Source organism: Schistocerca americana, chromosome 2 (assembly GCF_021461395.2).
Source record: "Schistocerca americana isolate TAMUIC-IGC-003095 chromosome 2, iqSchAmer2.1, whole genome shotgun sequence".
NCBI classification, from domain to species: Eukaryota; Metazoa; Arthropoda; class Insecta; order Orthoptera; family Acrididae; genus Schistocerca; species Schistocerca americana.
Genome location: NC_060120.1, coordinates 688778001 through 688801727, shown reverse-complemented (window position 1 = coordinate 688801727; position 23727 = coordinate 688778001). Strand labels below are relative to the sequence as shown.

The following is a 23727-nucleotide window of genomic DNA, read 5'->3' as shown; positions in this document are numbered from 1 at the left end:
TTCTTCTAAGTGCAAGAGGGTTGTGCTACGATGCTGACAAGAAGGTCCACAAGGGGAACTCCGAAAATTTTGGCAAAATTTACAGCCGTGACGGGGATGGTGAACAACAACCTGCATCAATTTTATCAGGCCGCGATTCCATCAAACTTTCAACAACTGAAAAACTCTTGCAGTTCTCTGTTACACACAGAGTGACGGAAGAATCTTACCGAATTTAAGCGTAGCAGTACATATTATACTGACAGTCGCTATCTCCATCCTTTAGCAAATCAGCTCATTCTCTCGTGTCCCAGTACATCTGTGGGACCAAGATGACTCAGTGAATTTTCTATGCATGATATTGAAAGAGTGAAGACCGAGAAATATTATATTCACGCAGTGATTGAGTAACTTACGGTAGCGAAATAAAAAGTAAATTTTGCTTAAGTCAGTCGCTGTGCGCACAATAGTGCTTAGAATTTATGACAAGATGCAACTACAGACGTCCGGCCATGATTATAGGTTCTTTGATTGCTCTCGGAGTTGGCTCATCTGAACTACAACATAAAATATTAATCCACTTTATTAGATGAATAGTAAAAAAATTAGTTAACATGATAAAATGCTTTGCCACAGGAGTGCTTGACAATTTACAACAGTCATGACTATTAAAGCATCAGTTGATGCCCTAGTTAAAAACTGACAAATTGTTCTCTTGAAGTACAGTGTTCAACATTTACAAAACTGCATTTCCGTCAGACTTGAACAACTCTTCAGTCCTTCTCGATGAAGCTGACTGCTTCAGCTGAGGGCACGAACTGAGCAGAGTGCTTCCAAGTTCGGCTCTTTATTGACCACCGTGTGAGGACGCAGCTGCGCTGACAGAAAGGGCCAATCTTATCCACCCTCTCCCATTCGTCACTGCGTATTGTAGCAAGATATCACTAATGTCTGTGGTATAGATGTGCGTTGCTCAATATAAACAGTACCAAATAAACTTTTAATAATTTTAGCATTTTTCAGTTAAAACAAATGTAATCAACCATCAGCTGCAATGAGAGTGCCGTCAGTGTTTCTTATGCTGTTTTACGTTTTCCTTATGAAAACATGATCTCAAGAGCATTTCGCAATAATATATTTTATTTTTTCATAGACACTATATATTTCTTTGCTCCAGTATTATGTAATATTGAAAATTTAAATTTAAATCAGTCTTGATCGCAATCTTGTTAATATATATATATATATATATATATATATATATATATATATATATATATACCCCTGGAAATGGGAAAAAGAACACATTGACACCGGTGTGTCAGACCCACCATACTTGCTCCGGACACTGCAAGAGGGCTGTACAAGCAATGATCACACGCACGGCACAGCGGACACACCAGGAACCGCGGTGTTGGCCGTCGAATGGCGCTAGCTGCGCAGCATTTGTGCACCGCCGCCGTCAGTGTCAGCCAGTTTGCCGTGGCATACGGAGCTCCATCGCAGTCTTTAACACTGGTAGCATGCCGCGACAGCGTGGACGTGAACCGTATGTGCAGTTGACGGACTTTGAGCGAGGGCGTATAGTGGGCATGCGGGAGGCCGGGTGGACATACCGCCGAATTGCTCAACACGTGGGGCGTGAGGTCTCCACAGTACATCGATGTTGTCGCCAGTGGTCGGCGGAAGGTGCACGTGCCCGTCGACCTGGGACCGGACCGCAGCGACGCACGGATGCACGCCAAGACCGTAGGATCCTACGCAGTGCCGTAGGGGACCGCACCGCCACTTCCCAGCAAATTAGGGACACTGTTGCTCCTGGGGTATCGGCGAGGACCATTAGCAACCGTCTCCATGAAGCTGGGCTACGGTCCCGCACACCGTTACGCCGTCTTCCGCTCACGCCCCAACATCGTGCAGCCCGCCTCCAGTGGTGTCGCGACAGGCGTGAATGGAGGGACGAATGGAGACGTGTCGTCTTCAGCGATGAGAGTCGCTTCTGCCTTGGTGCCAATGATGGTCGTATGCGTGTTTGGCGCCGTGCAGGTGAGCGCCACAATCAGGACTGCAAACGACCGAGGCACACAGGGCCAACACCCGGCATCATGGTGTGGGGAGCGATCTCCTACACTGGCCGTACACCACTGGTGATCGTCGAGGGGACACTGAATAGTGCACGGTACATCCAAACCGTCATCGAACCCATCGTTCTACCATTCCTAGACCGGCAAGGGAACTTGCTGTTCCAACAGGACAATGCACGTCCGCATGTATCCCGTGCCACCCAACGTGCTCTAGAAGGTGTAAGTCAACTACCCTGGCCAGCAAGATCTCCGGATCTGTCCCCCATCGAGCATGTTTGGGACTGGATGAAGCGTCGTCTCACGCGGTCTGCACGTCCAGCACGAACACTGGTCCAACTGAGGCGCCAGGTGGAAATGGCATGGCAAGCCGTTCCACAGGACTACATCCAGCATCTCTACGATCGTCTCCATGGGAGAATAGCAGACTGCATTGCTGCGAAAGGTGGATATACACTGTACTAGTGCCGACATTATGCATGCTCTGTTGCCTGTGTCTATGTGCCTGTGGTTCTGTCAGTGTGATCATGTGATGTATCTGACCCCAGGAATGTGTCAATAAAGTTTCCCCTTCCTGGGACAATGAATTCACGGTGTTCTTATTTCAATTCCCAGGAGTGTATATATATATTGGAGTGAGTGACCGGTTTCGACTCTATGAAAGTGTCATCTTCAGACTCTGTAAAGATATATTGCCAGAGCAGTATAGAGTTATAATAAGCATATAAAAATAAGATAAATAGTAATAAATTATACCCAGGGCGGTGGATGGACACTGCTAGATGAGTTCCGTCGACCTTCGACGCTCGTGTAACCGCTAACTGTGCATGGGGGGAACGGGTATTAACAGGGCTGGTCACACCCACCGTTCTGAGTATTACATCATAAGTAGCCAATTAGAAAACACGTTCATGATTATATAACTTAGTACATAACTACGAAGGAACAGTTACAGTTGGAATACATCGTAATGTCAATTATTGATCATTATTCGTCAATGAATATAAATTATAATATGAAATTGGTTCATTGGTATGAAATAAGGCTTACAGTAGGCTGCCCTCTAAACTCAGAACTACAAAATCTGCACCAAAGATTGTCGTTGCCCCAGAGTTTACGTGTATAATCGAGGGTTACCATGGAAATGGCGTCGTGTTCCGCTGTGGACGTTAGTGGTGCTAGGGGGAGAAACGTCGTATGTTACAGTTATGTGATGCCATAGAAATACGGTAACTTTTGTTCTCTTCTGATATCAGCGCCATGGAAAATAACAGTACTATGGCGGAATCACACCAACATTTCTGTAATAACAGTGGAACGAGGTTACTAAAGTGCATCGATAGTTACCGTGGAAACGGCGTCCTAGCCCGGTGAGGCAGGCATCAGATGATCACAGATTATTAATCTCTGATTATTAACAAGATTGCGATCAAGACTGTTTCAAATTTTAATTTTAACTACTTTTAAGATCGCTGACTAAGTTTTCAAAAATCTTATGTAATATTGTTCCAGTATTGTGTACTTACGCAATTAAAATGTAGCAGGATCTCACAACTATTTATGTTACAAACACACAATTGCCATGCAACGAAAAAGAAATGTTTTTGTGTAAAAATTTGGCGTTGCACTGCATTTTCTTTGCGTTGAAATGTTATACAACTCTATATTACTAACGCGATGAAAGAGTCACCCTACCCAATTGTAGGTTGCCTCTCTTTTGACTCCCAGGAGAAAAAAAGATATTTCCAGTACGTCATATAGTTATTGAGAAACTTCCTTTCTTCGAGTCGTCAGTCTTTGGGCCGGTTTGTTGTCTCCCGCCACTGATTCCTTCTTGTACCAGCCTCTTCATTTCAGTATACCACTTGAAACCTAGTTCCTCAAATATTCGTCGGATGTATTCCAATCTCTGTCTTCCTCCACAGTTTTTGCCCTCTACAGATCCCTCTAATAGCTTGGAAATTATTGCCTATCGTCTTAACGCAGGTCCTATCACCCCGTCTTCGTCTCAATATTTTCCACGTGCACCTTTCTTCGTTGATTCTGAAGAGAACCTCGCCGTTTCTTACCTTATCAGTCCACATAACTTCCAAAATACAAAGATTGAAAACGATGGCATAATCTGCAAACTTAGAGGCATAACCCTACATTAAAGGTTTAACACAACTAAAGTTAAAAACTCTGTGTACTGCCTTATCAAAAATATCGACACTCCTATACAACACGGAACAGACCAAAAAACGTCACGTAAGGCGGACCCACCATTACCAAAAAAAGTCGAGGAGTATAGCGTTGTCAGCAGGGATTTAATAACAGCAGAATACGTCGATCAAGAGAGCTCAGTCACTTGGAACGTGAAGTAGTCACTGGATGTTACCCGAGTAAAAAATCCACCAGGTACATTTCAACCCTTCGAAAACTGCCCAAATCGACTGTTGCTGATGTGACTGTCAAGTGGAAACGCGAAGCAACAACCACAGTTAAACCAAGATGGCCGGCCGCTGTGGCCGAGTAGTTCTAGACGCTTCAGTCCAGAACCACGTTGGTGCTACGGTCGCAGGTTCGAATTCTGCCTCGGGCATGGATGTGTGTGATGTCCTTAGGTTAGTTAGGTTTAAGCAGTTCTAAGTCTAGAAGACTGATTGTCTCAGATGTTAAGTCCCATAGTGCTCAGAGCCATTTGAACGATTTGAAACCAAGATGAGGCAGACTTCCTGTGCTGACAGACTCAGACCGTCAAGCACTGCGGATGGTGGTTGTAAAAAATCCCATGACATCAATGAAAGGAATCACTCAGAAGTCCATTTAGCAGATTGATTGTGCCCAGTAAGTTGAAAAGAACGGAGTACAGTGGCCGGACAGCTCGTGCTATGCCACACATTTCTGTAGTCAATGCTGGGCGATGCTTGTGATACAAATATATAAAGAGCGACACCATCACGATATGCTCTGTGGCCATTTTATGCAAGAGTTTGAGTGTGGCCCATATCTGGACAACGTTACCTGAGGTGTCAATACTGAAGTCTGGAGGAGGTGGTGTTGCCTGATTAAGGTATGGTCCACTTATTGCGCTTAAGAAACTGATAAATGCGGAAGGATATGAAAATATTTTACTGTTTGGAGACAGTGACTGTTTGTATTATCATGACATTGCACCTTAAAGCAGCATCTGCAAAGTAATGGTTTATGGGCAATAACATTCCATAACTAGATAGGCCTACCCCAAGTCCCGAACTGAACCCGATGGAACACCTTTGGGATGACTTAGAGCATTGACTTCACTCTAGATCGCAGCGTCCAACATACTACCTATTCGGGTTTCAGCTCTTGAGTAAGAATGGACTGCCACTCTTCCACAGACATTCAGACACCTGACTCAAAGTGTCTCATCATAAAGGAGAAGGGTAAATACACCCAAATTAAGGGTAAGTATACTTTTGATCGCAGCCCGCCCGCTTAGCCGAGCGGTCTAACGCACGGCTTTCCGGAGCAGGAAGGAGCGCCTGGACCCCGTCACGAATCCAGACAGTCTGTGGACGGTTTTTAGGAGGTTTTCCATCTGCCTCGGCGAATGTGGGCTGGTTACCCCTATTCCTCCTCTGCTGCACTATGTCGGCGATTGCTGCGCGCCGGCCAGGGTGGCCGAGCGGTTCTAGGCGCTACAGTCTGGAACCGCGCGACCGCGGCGTTGCAGGTTCGAGTCCTGCCTCGGGCATGGATGTGTGTGATGTCCTTAGGTTAGTTAGGTTTAAGTAGTTCTAAGTTCTAGGGGGCCGATGACCTCAGACGTTAAGTCCCATAGTGCTCAGAGCCATTTGAACTATTTGATTGCTGCGCAAGTAAGTTCTCCATGTACGCTTACATCACCATTACTCTACCACGCAAACATAGGGGGTTACACTCGTCTGGTGTGAGACGTTCCCTGGGGGGGGGGGGGGGGGGGGGGGGACCGCACAATAACCCTGGGTTCGGGGTGGAGCGGCGGAGGGGTGAAGTGGACTGCGGTAGTCGTCGTGGGGTTGTGGACCACTGCGACTGCGGAGGCACGGAGCCTCTCTGTCGTTTCTAGGTCCCCGGTTAACATACATCGTACTTTTGATCACAAGCTGTGCTAGGGTTATTCGAAAAGTAAGGTACGATCAGACGTGAAATGTAAACCACTGCGAAAATCCAATAAAGCTTTGCATGGATGTGTTTGCAGTGTCCCTAGTTTGCCCATCGATCGCTTCAAGTCGCTCTTTTCACTTCTGAGCTCACAGTCAGCACGTAAAGACGCCTAAAAAATAGTGTCACCCGCCAAGTACGAGGGACTGGTGAGAATTTCGACTGAAGCTATGCAGCCCACATAACATAACTGTCATGCATTCCCTTCTTCAAGACAATTCTCAGCCGCATTCTGCAGGGGAAATGCGTCTGCGAAGGGAAGTGTTTGATAACGCGTAATACAGCCCGTAAATGGCTCCCTCTGGGTTCCATCTGTGCTCCCATGAACCGCTGGCTATGAAGACAACATTTTGGCAGAGACAACGAGCTGTAGACCAGCGTAGAGAACTGGCGGAAAGCACTAGCGGCTGTCTTCTATGTCGAGGGTATTGGAAAGTTTGTACAGCGTTACGACAAATGTCTAGGTCGGATCGGCGCCTATGTAGATAAGTACCTGGAAGGTGCAGCTAGCTATTGCAAATAAAACATTTTTCATTTTCATACTGACCTCTAGTGTGCGACCGATCGGACCTTACTTTGCGAATAGCTCTCGCATATGTCTTCAGTTAGCGTAACTTACTGTGCGCAAATTACACAGACTATATTCATCCAGTATTTGTGAATGGGGGCACATACTAATTTCCAGTTCAGTATACACTTTATTTAAAACCATATCAAAACTTTTTACATGCGTAATGTCAAATATTTGACTTTGAAACGTCCCCTTTGAAAAATTAATGTATTACTGTGCTGGTAAACCAATTACATTATTTGATTTTCAAACAGCTGAGCAGAACTGAACGTACTCAGTCATTTCGCTCTTTACTTATTCTGATCAACACTAAACTGACACACAATGTTTTTAGTGCAACGCAGTCTGACTTTCAATAATCGCTACAAAAGAATGGCCCTGACTAACAATAACCTATAGCTTTCATGAGTCACTTACCTCACAAAAATCTTCGTCACTCGAACTACTGCAATACAGGGAGCGCCACTACTGCCAGCTAAATAAAAGATTCAAACTACTGAAGGCACTAACTACTGATAGGCATAGTTAGCAAATGAAATATTTTGATAGAGAACAAGCAATGTATTTACCTTAATAGTGTTCAGAAGTCATAATATACATATCAGTTCATGACATCCAGTCTTACAAATTTACTGTCTCTGATGGACACACGTCCAGATCATCCGCTCTCAAAACTCCGCCATCTCTCTCCCCACATCCACCTCTGCTGGCGGCACACCTCCAACTGCGCAGTGCTACGCGCTGTTAACAACCAACTGCCCAACACTACAATGGCGACTATTCCAACAATGCTAACCAGCCACAGACTGCACACAGCACAGCCAGTGATTTTCAAAGAGAGCGCTACGTGGCGTTACCAATATAAAAACCTAAACAGCCTACTTACAACTTGTAAACTCATTTGTGGAATAATCAGGTGTATGAAGCCGTCTTATACACGGGAGCTCGATTTCTAAAACTAAATGTACCCTTTTTTGTCACTTTGCGAAGATAACTTTAATTTTAAGATTTGTTGTTACCAAAGTGCACATTATTTTGTTGCAGAAGTTCAGCAAATTAATAATTTCCTTCTGTTTAAGCTTTGGGTTATTGTTATTCTGGAATTTGTTGGAATCGAAATTTGTTGATTCCTTCTGGAATCAGAGTTTCAGACCAAAAATTACTTTTGCTCGAAATACTCTTTTTCCTCTGCTGGTGTTTTCAAATATAGCAAAATAGCGGTGGTGGATGAACATTTACTCTGGATTATTACCTAGTTTCGAGTGTGACAATCTGCTGAGTGCTGCAAAGTGAACAACGTGAATATTTTATACGATGACAGTCGATGTGAGTTCATAATGCTAGAGACGTACCGGAAGCGGAACGGCCGCGAGCGACGCACCGGAACTTGTGCTGCTCGAGCGTCACGTGACGCGACGGTGGCGCTCCTGGCGGCGGGAGGCGTCGCGTCGCCTTAACTCAGTGCACTTCCCGCCACCGGCCCGCGCGCGCCGCAGCACAGCGCGGTGATGTAAGAGGCGGGCAGCCAGTGAGCAGTCGCGTCAGCTCTCGGCATGTTCGCCGCTCTGGTGCAGTGCGGGGGCGGCGGCGTCGGCGGTACCGCCTCCTGCTCCATCGCCGCCAAGGCCAGCGTCTCGGCCGCCGACGCCAACTGTCATTACGTCAAGGCGCGGGTCACACCGAAAGAGGTGCGTGCTGCCGTGACACGGACTGTACACGCCCGCGTCAGTCACTCTCCGCGTGTCCACTTATCCCTGTCGCAAACTTCCTCGCAACTTAACCAGCCAGCTTCCCTATGTGTCGGTCAGAATATCTTGGAGATAATAACTTGTTCCCACTGAACAAACGCCCATACATTCTGGAACTACCATAATTGCTTTGAACTAAAAAACTCACATTACTATTTTCCATTTTTTAAGAGAACCCACAGAAATTGCTGTTGAGCGACAAGCAAAAATAAATCTCTGGGGGTGACTTTTCTGGCAAATTTACAACCGGAAAAGTCGTTCTTTGACAGTTAGTGTGCTGGGTTGCGAAAAAAAGGTGGATCGGTTCGCGGTAGGCGTGGCGACGCAGTGTGGCTGCATACAGTTTCGCGATGCAAACTGACACCCCTATCACTATTCATCAGCCATTCGCGCAACACGGTTTCACATGGAGCTTAATCCACTTACATAAGCTGTAAAACTGACACATCGATTATGCTTCCCGCTCTGCTCATGCCTTCCACCCGTAACTTAATTCACTCGTAACATGGTGCACTGCGTTGCCTGTCCGACATACCCCCATTAACTTCTCTTGTCGAAGTCCTCAAACTTAGACGTATATTTTGCTGTAAAACGGAGGCAATTTTTTTAGGCGAATAAGAACTTCACTGTTACTTATTGAAAGTAACACATGCTTGAAAAATGCTGCATTCACCGCTATAGGGCCAGTTAATTAGCTGCCTGAATACATAAACAACAACGATGACACGCCAATGGCTCTATTTATAACTATAAATACCTCTAGTGACATTATGTGGTATTTCATTACTCTGCAACTCCTGTCTTGTTCAGACCTCAGGAGAGAGTGTATTTCTTTAACTGGTGTAAATTACTAAGATTACCAGCAGTGTGTAAACATAAACTCAAACGCCTCTTCATTTAAAAACTATTAACAACGTTCCCATCTACGGAGATGTCTTCTTAGAGCTTTACTAAACAAGACCACGCAAGTTTTGGAATAAGTACCCCGATTCCCTCAAATATTACGTCATTCACGAGCACGGTTTAAACAGAATGGAATCGCTAAACCTCTGTCCATTTGTCCACAGAATACTCCTCATACTGAGTGTAGAACAGAACATGAAGACCACTGCAACAGTTTGCTTGTTCCACATTGTATTTCGGCGTCACTCTTGTTAGTCACAGTATAAGAAATTCTGCGGAAAGAACACGCTACGTCTGTGGATTCATCGATGTAGAATTACAGTTGTTCTCGTCCATTCGCTGTTTACCTTCTAATGCTCTCGTTATGGAATCGCTATCCACGTTACCGAATCTCTCTTAAGCTCAAGTAGTTTCCTCAGCTCTTATTTTGGGGGTTATTTGGTTGATTTCTTGCCGTTGATTGTCGTTGCGAATGGATTCAATGATGTGCTGTGTGTGTGTTGCCGTAAAACGTGAAATCAGTTTTTATCAAATTCGATGAATTTGTTAAGCAGTTCTCTAGTCTGAAACAAGATTATTTATTCACACAATATTTCTTGACTTCGATATGAACGATTCCATTCCTCCTCTTACCGCGTCAGTTATCCGTCTAAAGCACAAAGGAAACAGACGACAGTTTTTCGCCATCTGATTTCATTGTAATAATGACCTGCCTTTATATTCATAACAGACCAGGCTATTACACAATTCCAAGTTGATCACGTGATTGAAAAGGTTGTTTGTAGCGTACCGTTGTGTACTTAGAGGACTTGGTAAAAAAATAACCATAGAGCTATCATTTGGATAGGAATCCATATCTCTCTGTCACCGCAACAAACGTGTAAAATAATACTTTCCACTGTCCCTTGTCTGCTGGATGATAGAGCGCTACCAGTTAACGTCGGTAAATGTCACATCTGTAGCCAAGTACCTAAAATAACAATATACCACGTAACAGGGAAAAAGAATCCGGACAGCTGGTGGAATAAGAGACAGTGCGTAATGTGATACTTGAAACTAACGTTTCGCCCGTGCCTTGGCACTGTACATTGCCATAATGTCAGTCTTCTGGTTACGAGAGACACAAAAAGTGACTTTTATTCTTCAACGCACTATACACGGGCAGACAGGAGACGGTGTTGCTCCTGTAGCACGGAGACAGTATGTTTCCCGGTTACGGCTTCCTATCTCAAACGATATCTATTCGGTCTGCTCAGAAAAATTCAAAGTAAAGGGACCTTTGAAACACCCGCTATAGCTAGGGCTTGAAAGGTGTCGGTCTAATTTAGAGACTGACCATTCGCAGAGAAATGTATAGCAATGAAAAGTTGGTTCACAATACGTATGTTGTACTGAGCAGATGAGTCATAGTAGCACCCAGCCGCCATACAAACATGCCAGAAAACAAAGTGAGGAAAAATGAAATGTAAATATCACATAGACGGCCCAGCCATAAAGCAAGAGGTAGACTGCGGTTTGCTTTAAAGATATTAGTGTGCTGGTAGGCTACCTAAGAAATTGTCTGTGAAATTTTGGAACACTGTTTCAGTATATGCAATCGATACACTCACTGTGAACGAAACCATAGTTCTGAGTTCCTTTTGCGGTTTATAAGTATCACTGAATGCTGTTCGGGCAAAGACAGAAATGTGACAACTCTGTAAATCAGAATGTAAGACGATTGAGCGATATCATTGTGACTGGGAAGAGCTATTGTTTGCACTTCTAACATTCAATTAATCCATTCATTAGGTTATTCAAAAAAAGTATGAGTAGGTACTAGTTCAGTATACTCCGTCAGCACTTCTCGCTACTGCTCCCGGACCCACAAAGCATAGGAACAGTCCCAAGAGAGACGGCACCCTACATACGGCTTAATATTATGTTTCGTAAGCCATCCACAGAAATACGTGATTACGTGTTCTGTTATCACAAAGAGGTCAAAATATTCAATAAAGTTTAGAACTACCCTTTTTCCTAGGTGTATTTGTTTCCACGTTTCATCATCTATTTGTCGAAAGTATATGCATAAATGTATTAACGATCCGCATTTTCCGTTTCATTTACAAGTTTTCTCACTTGTGTACCTCGTATAATACCCGATTACATACGTTAAATTCTCTCTCCTTGCATTATCTGTTGTTTCCTCTTAGATTTCTGTACATTATTTCAAAGTAACTTCCTAATTACAATGATACATCTTTATAAAAAGATGAGAAGGTACTGATAGATAAATGAATATATACATCTCGATTTTCACGAAAGGAGAAGGTTTTTAAAACTCAGCGGAAACCAGTGTTGGCACAGTGAGACAATTTTCGATTCCATTCATATCACTACATTTTAATATTACACTTATGAAAGTGTTTTTGAGCGGTGTAAAAAAAAAATGGCGGGAAACCGCGGAAATGTGGGCTGAAACGTCAATGGGCCCTTTACTGATTACGGTCATTTTGTCATTTTGAAACTTCACTATCGACTCGATAAGGATTTAAAAGTTAATAGCGCACGCATGCCGTGTATATTCATTCAGGAAAACGTCGTCCTTAGATTTCACACGACAATTTTCACTAGATAATCCATACATATTATAAAAATATATGTATATATGTGTGCATGCCGGCCGGAGTGGCTGTGCGGTTCTAGGCGCTACAGTCTGGAGCCGAGCGACCGCTACGGTCGCAGGTTCGAATCCTGCCTCTGGCATGGATGTGTGTGATGTCCTTAGGTTAGTTAGGTTTAATTAGTTCTAAGTTCTAGGCGACTGATGACCTCAGAAGTTAAGTCGCATTGTGCTCAGAGCCAGCCATATATGTGCATGATCCACATCCATTGGACCGATTTCAACCAGACTTTGTACACATATCCCTTATTGTTAGGCATACGATCACTGTGGGAGTAAGAACCACATACATATCATAGTTAAGGAGATATCACGTCATAAAGACTGAGACAGATGAAAAACTGCCGCATTATCCATAACGTTTAAATTTATTACTTCTTTGATGCTAATTCTATTTGTAACGTATTTCGCTGACACTATCCAAATGGGCCGCTCAATATAACTACACAAATGTATCACTGTACGGCACATAATTTAAGAGATGTGACGTCATAAACACTGAGAAACTTGAAAAAATGCCGCATCATCCATGAAGTTTTAATACATTTATTCGTTACTGCTGAGACTCTTCTACAGTCGTTTTAACGAAAGGAAATTTCTGACGCCTAGCAACACTTTCGACCGCATTTAACTGGCAAGCGCAAACGGCTGTAAGCGAAAACGGCTGCAAGCGAAAACGATAGCAGTCTATAGATCTATGAAGAGACGTCGCTATAGAGACATTTACAAAATTGCGTCGTAGAGACGCGAAGCAGCTGCGCTCAACGTACAGAAACTATTCTGGACTATTTTCCTTGATTTGAATGCTGTACTTATACATCTGTGCGTTATGCATATTTCTTTGTACAAATTTTTCATAATTTCAAAGCTGTTTTTTCGAATACATGGAAAAGAAATTTTGTCGATAATTCATACAAACACAACTGTATTTTTTGTTTTCATTTCTTATAGAAAATTGGCCAATGACTACCCAGGCAATGCCACGTTTGTTAGCTAGTAATGTAATAAATCCGTTGTTACAACTTTTTATTAAAATGATCAAGCATTTGTAAAAAAAAATAATAGCTTTATACCAGTCATGGCTCTCTCTGGCAATTAGGAAATGCTGGATACATATTGTACCTGTAATTATGAAATTAAATTTTATTCCATATGCTCCACTATGCTTCATCTTATTACAAACCAGTTATTAGTTCTTCGAGGTTTTTCAGATAGCTAATGCAAACGCATGATAATGTATAGCGCAAGTAAATAGTATAACAGAGGAATCCCATACCTTACGAACAAAGATGCACCACTTTATCTCGTGTTTCCTTCGATACTGACCGAAAATTACGTGGACTAATTTTCACTGATTACACCAGCGGTTCTCGAAAGCTTGTGGGATGCAGCTCTCCAAAATTTAGACTCTAAAAAAACTAGGACATACGACGAACAAATACACGACGTCCACGCAGTACGGAAACTATGCAAAGCTACCCATTGAAAAAAGTCTCTACCACCATTTTCGTTTGTGTGCATTTTGAAGAATTGCTCCATCGTTACCTTACAATTTGTCTTAATACTCATATTAACTTTTAGATGATCGCTACAGACGTGACTACGGGATTTCCGAGAGATTCGTAAATTGTGCTAACATACAGTTTAAATATAAAATTGTTTATCTTATAAAACCTGCTCCCTGTTGGATAGGTCCACAGATTTATGTACAAAATAGAATTAAACTCCCCATGCATTTCATCCGCTCTGTTGGTCACTTGCATCTGTGTACGAACTTGCTTGGAACAACTTGCTACGCGTGGAGCTAGTTATTTAAAAAGCGACAAAGTTTCCGTTCAATAGCGATGATCCCTCCCTCCTCCTCCGCTTCCCCCCCCCCCCCAAAAAAAGATCTGGTTTCTTTTTAACACAAGTGTAAACTATACATAATTATTGAACGAATCGTACAGAGAAATATGACTTAATTTTTTTTTAATTTCACAGTTAAAAGAAGAATTAAATACGTATTAAAAACACTAAATACAAAAGTAATGTTTAACTACTATTTTATAGGTACTGGATGTATCTATAACTTAGTTAATAAGTCGTGAAATACTCTGGGCTTCAGCAACATTGAATCTGATAGTTCTGGTAACTCCAAAAATGGTCATGAGACGTTAAAGTGGAACTTCGGCATTTCAATTCCCAGTGGAAGATAAAAAAGGAATCCTTAGATATTTCTAAAGTAATGCCGTAACTACATTGTTACTTAACATGAGGAATACATGGTGCGTACTTCATTTTCATGGATTTTCCAACCGTTCTTGTATTCTCCTGGAAGAAATGTCTGAAAAAAAAAAAAATCTCTCTAGTGGCTTCAGTTGATGTACCATAGATGGAGATATATCGTGAAAGCCAGTAGACGCCTGATCTTTTTATTTCCTGAGATATGTAATTCGAATAACAATCGAAACTTCTTTATAGGAATTTTACGGTAAGCCAACGCAAGAGAGAGGAATGGGAACTTCGACGGCAGCCGCGCGTTCGAGTCCTCCCTCGGGCATGGGTGTGTGTGTGTGTTGTTCTTAGCATATGTCAGTTTAAGTTACTTTAAGTAGTGTGTAAGCCTAGGCACCGAATTCACACACATTTGAACATTTCTTTGACGGCAAGTATACATTACTTTTGCCTGCTATAAACAACGACGATACTTATTTGTATCAATATTTCGGATGTCTATAGCTTCTTTACTGTACTTGCTTAAATCATTACCTCCAAAAAATCCAGAAGCCATAACAATACGTTTATGATAGGTGTTCGTTATACCCAGTGATCGATTTCGGATGTAGGTCCGTCACGGCATTGCTACATTGCGGACATAACAAAAGTGGAGCTAAATACGTGACGACATGTTTAACTGCGTAACTACAAAATAGTATGTTACCTGCTACAAAATGCAAACTCTAATACAAATATTCTAGTAGCATACAAAAGTTTGAGTTTATTTTAAAATTTTTGTATTTTATTCTTGATCAGTTTTTGCGCCAAGGCTAGACGAACTGCTTCGTTCCAAATCTTTGACTCTGGAGTATCAAAAACAACAAGTATTACTCCTGTCTTAATAAGACCTAGACTTTAAGAGCAATTTTTTTCCCTTCATTCTTCTGACTGGTTTGACGCGGTCCACCATGAATTCCTTTCCTGTGCCAACCACCAACCTCTTCATTTAGAGTAGCACTTGCAACTTACACCATCAATTATTTGCTGGATGTATTCCAATCTTTGTCCTTTCCTACAGTCTTTACCCATTGCAGCTCCCTCTAGTACCATGGAAGTTATCCCTAGCGTCTAAACAGGTGTTCTATCATCCTGTACCTTCTTCTTCTCAGTGTTTTCCATATATTCCTTTTTCTCCGATTTTGTGCAGAGCCTCCTCATACGTTACCTTATCAATCCACCTAATTTTCATTATTCTTTTGTAGCACCAAAACTCAAATGCTTCGATTCCCTTCTTTTCCGTGGTTCCCACAGTCCATGCTTCACTACCGTGCAATGCCGTGCTCCAAACGTACATTCTCAGAAATTTCTTCCTCAGATTAAGACCTATGTTTCATACTACCCAATACTCCGTCATTGTCTGCAGCTCATGGGCTCGCGGTCGCGTTCTCGCTTCCCGAGTACGGGGTTCCGGCTTCGATTCCCGGCGCGGTCAGGGATTTTCACCTGCCCCGTGATGACTGGTTGTTTGTGTTGTCCTCATCATTTCATCATTATTCATGAAAGTGGTGAGATTGGATTGATCAAAGTTTGGGAATTTGTACGGGCGCTGATAACCGCGCCATTGAGCGCCCCACCAACCAATCATCATCATCCGTCCGGCATTGGTTATTTTGCTGCCTAGGTAGCAGTATTTTTTAACTTCATCTACTTCTTGACCATCAATGCTGATAAGTTTCTCGCTGTTTTCTCTTCCGCTACTTCTCATTATTTTGCTCTTCCTTCGATTTACTCTCAATCCATATTCTGTACGCGTTAGGTAACTCGTTCCATTCAGCAGATCCTGTAATTCTTCTTCACCTTCACTGTGGATACCAATGTCACCAGCGAATCTTATAATTTATGTCATTTAACCTTCAGTTTTAATTCTGCTCTTCAACCTCTTTTTTTCCATCATTGCTTCTTCGATGTAGAGATTGAATAGTAAGGGGGGAAAGACTACATCCCTGTTTCACAGCCTTTTTTTCATTCATTGTTCAAATGGTTCAAATGGCTCTGAGCACTATGGGACTTAACGTCTGTGGTCATCAGTCCCCTAGAACTTAGAACTACCTAAACCTAACTAACCTAAGGACATCACACACATCCATGCCCGAGGCAGGATTCGAACCTGCGACCGTAGCAGTCGCACGGTTCCGGACTGAGCGCCTAGAACCGCTAGACCACCGCGGCCGGCTTCATTCATTGTCTTCCACTCTTATTATTCCCTCTTGGATCTTGTACATGCTGTATATTGCCCGTGTCTCCCTATAGTTTACTCGTATTTACCATAGAATTTCGAAAATCTTGTGCCCATTTACTCAATCGAACGATTTTCCAGGTCGGAAAATCCTAAGAGCAATTTAAGCTCTTTAAAAACAGAATTTTCATCAGGAGATAGACTCGCAGAACTCGAAATGTATCGTTAATATGACAGATTACACATATTCTTAAGAGGAGGCATAGTGTTTAACTTAATGTAACTGCGGTAGGCATATGCTTTGGAAAATATCTGTAATTTTTTAATCAGTATGACCATCTCTTAGAAGGTGTCTTTAAGAGATTTGAAACCTTATATTTTGCAGGAACGCTCGTCACGGACATTTTACCGAAAAGCCTCGCTTCATTACGTTAATGTTCGTGCTGTGGCTGGCCTCTTGAACACGACTGAAAATTAAGGAGTAATCAACTATGTTATCAACTTCCAGATTCGTTACGGAAGATCTTTTACTTCCACAAATGACCTATAAAGCATTCAGCCGTGCAAAACTGTCTGGTCGATACTTGATGGAAAAATGGTTTGTCCGCGCTGAGAAAAGTTTTAAGTACTTTAATCCGTCGCAACCGAAGTTCTTTCACGAAAATGCTACTCTGTATCTCAGTAAAAGGGAGCTTTTATAACCACGCAGCACAGAAGCACCAAAATGCACTGCTTAGTTGCCCAGATAAAGGCTAGAAGTAAATGCTTTACTTGTGGTTTCCAGTGGCTTTAAGCGACTTTGTCGGGGAATTGTCGATAGCGTTTTTTTTTTTAGTTATGGAATCTACAATATGAAAGCTCTGAATTACGGACGCATCCTGCAGAGCCATGAAGGTTAGTTATATGCGTGGAATTTGTAGTAAACATTTAAAATCGAAAATTTCTTTATCGTTAAACAAACCTGTTGAGTATGCACGGATCTTCTATTATTGTTATTCGCTGCTATTACTGGCTTCATGTTGCAAAATTTTCCGTTGCCAAGGATGTAATTCCGCATTAATCCTAACAGGAATTAAATACAAATTAATTTCCAAGAGGATACTTTATTTGTATCTGAACAGAATTAGTGATTATCACTGCTTTATTTTTACCCAGACACCATATTACACGTGAACCTGAACTGCGGAATACATTTGTTTGCACGGATTTCAAAAGTGGTTAATTTATGCATAGGCGGGAATACCTTTCCCTCTTCGAAATATGGAGATAGGAATGTTTATCGCCAATGAAATATCACCCGGGATAGGTGTTATTGGCTGCAACTAGTTATATGGGCAATGTCTAGAAGAATGTAAATTGGATTCTTATTAATAAATAGCTACCTGACGATAAAACAAAAACTAGTGAATAACATGCAATTCCTCTGCATCAACTGAGAGCAAAAACCGTGGGAATGTTTTGTAATTGCAAGATAAATTAGTTAATTTCACGACCAGTTTCGACAATGACTATTTGTCATTCACAGATTCGCTAGAATCATAATTACGCATCAGCCTCGATGCTGAGGGCATACTAGTTACAATAATACAGCTCCACAACGGTTTATCACATATATAAAGTAGCCATAACACCAATAAGGAGTACAGGAGCAAAAAGAGGTACATCAGTACAGATTATACGTCGACGACAACTCGGGATGACAACTAGTTACAGTCGAAACTGGTCATGAAACCAACAATTTCACCTCAAGTGATGGCTTCTAATATCGTAAAGCGCAGCAGTTTCATTAAATCTAATGAAGCCAACCTTGTACCCTCATTTACTTTGCACTCTTGTGTCAGTTCTGTCACCTGCCTACTATTTCTGACCAAAAATGATTCACTATAACTATGCCATTTACGAAGCATCTCACTTAGCCATGTAATTAATTTTCCTCCATGTCCTCTCCCATATTAAGGGACTGGTTATTAGTACACCGAATGTCAGAGAAAAAGGTGTTTGCTGGATTTTGTACAGACAAGACAGTCCCTATGGTACAAACTGCAAATAATGGGTCACATACACTTGTCAACCAGAACATTATGATCACCTGGTTAATAGTCGGTAGGTCCACTTTCGGCACCACATCTGCACATGCACGTCACCCAATTCCTGTAAATTCAATCACATCTCAAATGTGTTCAGGTTAACATCTGGCGAGTTGGGGTTTAGTACATCAGTTGTCACTGTGTTCCTCGAACCACTCCATCACACTCCTGGCCATGTGACATGGCGCATTGTCTTGTTGGAACATACCAGCGCTGGCGGGAAACATGACCGCCACGAAGGGGTGTACGTGGTTTTCAACCACTTTACGATACTCCTTGGCCGTCATTGTGCTTTGCACAAGCTCCACTGGAACCACGGACTCACGCGTGAATCTTCACTAGAACATAATAGAGGCGCCACCAGCTTGTCTCCATGTCACAATACACGTATCGAGGAGTTGTTCGCCTGGAAGACAACGGAATCGCACGCTCCCTTCGGCATGGAGAAGCAACACCACCTGGACTAGAAGACTTTGGGTGAAGCAGGTATCTCAATTCATCAGACCATGCAACGCTCTACCACTGCCTCAACGTCCGGTGCCAATGGCCACGTGCCCATTTCAATCATAGTTACCGACGTCGTGTTTTTAACATTGGCACATTCATGGGTCGTCGACAGCGGAGATTAATCATTACGAGCGTTCGGTGCATTGTGTGTTCAGACACACTTATAGTCTGCCTGGCATTAAAGTCTAATATTAGTTCCTCCACAGTTCGCCGCCTGCCCTTTTTTACCAGTCTGTTCAGCCTATGACGTTCGACGTCTGTAATGAGGAGTTGACGCCCAGCCCCATATATTCTGGACGTGGTTTCACATTGGTTTAGCCACATGTGGAAGACACTCACCACAGCAGTCTCGAACACCGACAAGGCGTGCATTTTCCGAAATACTCGTGCCGAGCCTCCGGAGCATCGCAATCTGCCCTCGGTCAAACTCAGATAGATCGCGCGCCTTCCCCATTCTACACAGGGACAGCACGCTCACTAGTACTACCCGTGTGTCTGATTAGCAGTTATTCATCGCCCGGCGAGTTTGCTATCGCATAGACGGGTTTATATTGATAGTAGGTCGGTGGTCATAATGTTCTGACTGATTATTTTAAAGAGAAGGTGATGCTGTCCTTGTGTGGAGGATCAGTGCGCAGTGGATATCAGGTACCATGGGCATTGCCCACGCGGTAGAACAGTGCTCAGCTGCAAACTGAGGAGATGGGGGCGCGTGTGAACCGCTATCCTTTCTTCGCTGCCGTAAACAGAGGCTGCTCCATGTGAATCCACTACAATTAAGCCATTGGTGACGCAGGCAGCCGCGTGCTGGGTAGCCCCCGCCGATCTTATGGCCAACGAATGACGTTTAGGGGTGACGACTGTTTCTACAGTCCACGGACCGTCGTCACCATGCGTATCACCTGTCCTGCAGAAGAGACGTGTCCGGTGTTGCAGCTCCAGACACACGTCCGGCCACCAAATTTAAAATTTCGATTGGGTCCCTAAACCGTTCAATGGATATCAGAGGTCCTATCTTGCACACGTTAAAAATGCTATGTTTATGACTCGTTATGTCGAATAATGTTAAGGATAACGCTGTACTGTACAGAGAACTGTCATCTTTGAGTGGCTGCAGGAGGGCACTGGATGACTTAGGGAGAATATCGATTTGGTGTGACGAATCGCAGCTTGCTTTAAAGGCGGCAATGCACATGAGTAGGAGAAACAATCAGCTAATGTTCGAATACATTGTTAGTGATGTGCTCCATGACACAGTTACGTAGATTAAACATCAGGCATAACGTTGCAGCGCAATATGAAATACGTGGTTATTCGCAAGTGCAGGGGGTGAGGGGGGGGGGGGGGGGACATAACATGTAGTCAAATCGTCCACTCCGTATTTGTCTCACCGAACTTCACTATGCAAAACAATTACAGGATCATTTCGTCCAAGCGCCGTAACTGTCTCCCACTGCGACGTAGTACTTCGAAATCTGGATCATAGGCGCCCACAGTATTCTACTGTAATGATGCAAAAGCGTGGCGCCCTGCAACGTTATATACAGGCTCGGCGACGCTTTAAACAGCAAAGCGTCGCTAATGCGGAAAGAAATACCAGGCCTCAGAAGTTCATGTGTGGCGTAGTGAGGGTTAATGATGTCACGCTGATGTGTCACTTTGCTACCCCCTCTTATCCACACAACCACACTTCATCCCTTTTTCTGACGCATTTGCGACAAGGGTCAGAACTGTCACGCCCAGGCTTGGAATCACACGGTTCACTTATGGGTGGTCGAGGAAAACATTTCAGCACGCCCCTGCTTGAAAATGACATGAAAATGCCTTAGGGGGGCGGCATAAAGGACGCCAATAAAACTACCCCTTTCATTGCGGCATCGATCTCCGCTCATTTCGCAGTAATAGACAACAGTTCACAGTGAAATGAGCAACAGGTCGACGTTCTTGATAACCATTGATACTGCTGACACCGCAGGACGATTCAACCCTTCTCTAAGGCCATTGTGGTCCAGCTACCCCACTGATGTGATAGCAGATTCCTAGGTGTCTGCAGACAGGCAACCCTTTGAGATGTTTCTGATTACACATGCCTAATAGCAGACACAGGGGCAGTGGCGTAGCCTGCCTGCAGGCGCATAGGACTCATCACAGTTTGTCTCTGTTCAGCTACATTTTTAAAGTGTTCAGCAAAGACGGCCGAGTGGAACCGCAGGAGGCCGCGATTTTTTTATTTCATTTTTTCCCCCGAGTCATCAGTCTCGTGACTGGTTTGAAGAATCCTGCAATGAATTCCTCTCCTGTGCCAACTACTTTAACTCAGAGTAGCTACTGCAACCTAGATCCTCGATTATTTGATACATGTATTCCAATCTCTGTCTTCCTCTACAGCTTTTCCCCTCTACAGCTCCCTCTAGTACCATCCATGTTATTCCTGATGTATTACGAGAAGATGACTTACGTGCCTGTCCCTTCTTCTTGTCAGCATTTTCCAAATATTCCTTTCCTCGCCGATTTTCCGGAGATCCTTAAGTGTAAACACCCTTTACTGATTCAGATTTCTTCTAATGGTTTTGAATGACCTCTAGAGATGCCACACTGCTCATCAGAACAATAATTGCGGTCGCCGTGCACTCAAAAGGGGTACGATCACATTCAATGGGGTTTCTGGTGCACGATGTCCTTACAGGAGGGTTTTAATCGTCCACAGTGTATCAGCAGTGTCCAAGGTTGTCAAGAACGTGGTCCTGTTGCCGTCACACTTCGGACTGTTGGTTTCGATCGCGAAAAGCTTGGGAATCAACGCTCCAAGGAAATCGGTAGTTTCACTGACGTCGTTTATTCGAACCCCTAAGGCCAGTTTCGTATCGACACTGAGCAACGGTGTCTGAAACGTTTTCCTCGGCCACCTATAAGAAAACTGCGTGAATTGTGTCGCGATTCTAATCTCCATCGAAGAGGAGTCAAAAGAACGGGTGAAATGTGGGTAAGAGGGGTTTTGAGGATGTTCCCAATGTGCGACATGTCCACGGTGGTGGTCGGCAGAATTGTGGGGAAATTTTGTGCTAATATGATATCATTAACTCATCTCACGCCTCACATGAACTGAGCTTTGACCTTTTCTTCGCATTTCTCCATACCTTGCTGTTTGAAGTGTTGCGAATCTGAGGGTGAGGTCGCAGGGGGCAGCTGTTTTGCATCATTACAGAGGAAGCTTCTATGCAACTTTGAGGCAAAGAAAAAACTTCTACCTCACAGTGAGACATTTATGGCATTTTGAAAAAGCGATCCTATCATTGTGTTGCGCAGTGTAGTCCACGCCTGCAGTTAGGCAACCCAATGATTAATTTGCCAAAACGGTCTGTTGTACCGCATTCCCAGACAGGAAACACCAGCGACTTCACGAACAGTACTCGTAATGTGTATTAAAAACATGAAGATATGCTCTGTCCGCAGATTTATGTCATTTTTCTGTATGTCTTTTAGTTTTCGCGCATCCATCTTCTAAATCCTTTCGGTTACTTACGAATAATCCTGTATAACGAGCACGTAAAGTTGGTAGTAGGGCATGTTAATGGACGACTTCGGTTTATTGAGAGAATTATTGAAAATGTAGTCGTCTACAAACGATGCCATATAAGAACACGTGTCCTTTCACTCTTTAGTATTGCTCCACTGAAACAGTTCAGAGGCGTAGTGCTGTATTTGTTACAGGTAGAATCGATCAACGCTCGAGTGTTATGGAAATGTTCCGTCACCTCACAGGGGAATCTTTAGAGGAAAGAAGACTTTTTTCGCGAAACTGTATTGAGAATGCTTAGAACTGTCATTTGGCGTAGACTGAAAAACGAAACTACTGCAACCAGTACACATTTTCATAAGGATCACCTAAACAAGATAACAGAAAACAGAATGCTTACGGAAGCTCGCAGACAATCGTTACTTTCTACGATACATTTCCGAATGCAGCACGAACTACACACGTCAAAAGAAAGTTTTGCATCACCCTGGTTCCCAGAACTCCTGAGGACAGACGTTGACTGTGGATATTGTATCATAGACACAGTCCTTTTGACTGACTGTTCAGAGATGTCGCTAAACCCGCCAAAAGATGTAAACAACCATGCATGAGCAGCGCCTATTAGACGGAGGGGATCCGGCAGCCGATCAGTTCCAGTCATTCCACCAGGAAGGAGGTACACGGCTCGTGTTGTCTGTAGTTAAACCATGCCTATAAGGTCAATACCGCGTTTCGATCGCGTGCGCATTGTTACTTTGTGCCAGGAAGGGCTCTCAACAAGGGAAATGTCCAGTCGTCTCGGAGTGAACCAAAGCGATGTTGTTTGGACATGGAGGGGACACAGAGAGGCAGGAACTGTCGATGACATGGCTCGCTCAGGCCGCCAAGGTCAACTAATGCAGTGGATGACCGCTACCTACGTATTATGGCTAGGACGAACCCTGACAGTAATGCCACCATGTTGAATAATGCTTTTCGTGCAGCCACAGTACGTCGTGTTACGACTAAAACTAATTCAGACTAATAATTATAGGAATTACGAGTCGTTTCCTTTTAGGTTGGTTAATACCGCC

General features: G+C 43.4%; 1 protein-coding gene across 4 annotated transcripts in view; it reads left to right on the top strand.

Moving 5' to 3' along the window:
- The window catches only part of LOC124593714 (schwannomin-interacting protein 1 homolog), a 1030697-nt gene that overhangs the window by 213011 nt on the left and 793959 nt on the right, over nt 1–23727 (top strand). For 3 of the 4 annotated variants that reach the window (XM_047132025.1, XM_047132024.1, XM_047132023.1), the window contains exon 1: nt 8312–8483. The exons of the other annotated variant lie outside the window; for it this stretch is intronic. In XM_047132025.1, coding sequence (XP_046987981.1) covers nt 8349–8483 — 135 coding nt within the window. In that variant the 5' untranslated portion in view covers nt 8312–8348. Of the gene's footprint in view, nt 1–8311; nt 8484–23727 lie in introns of those variants that run through there. 4 annotated transcript variants of the gene reach the window in all.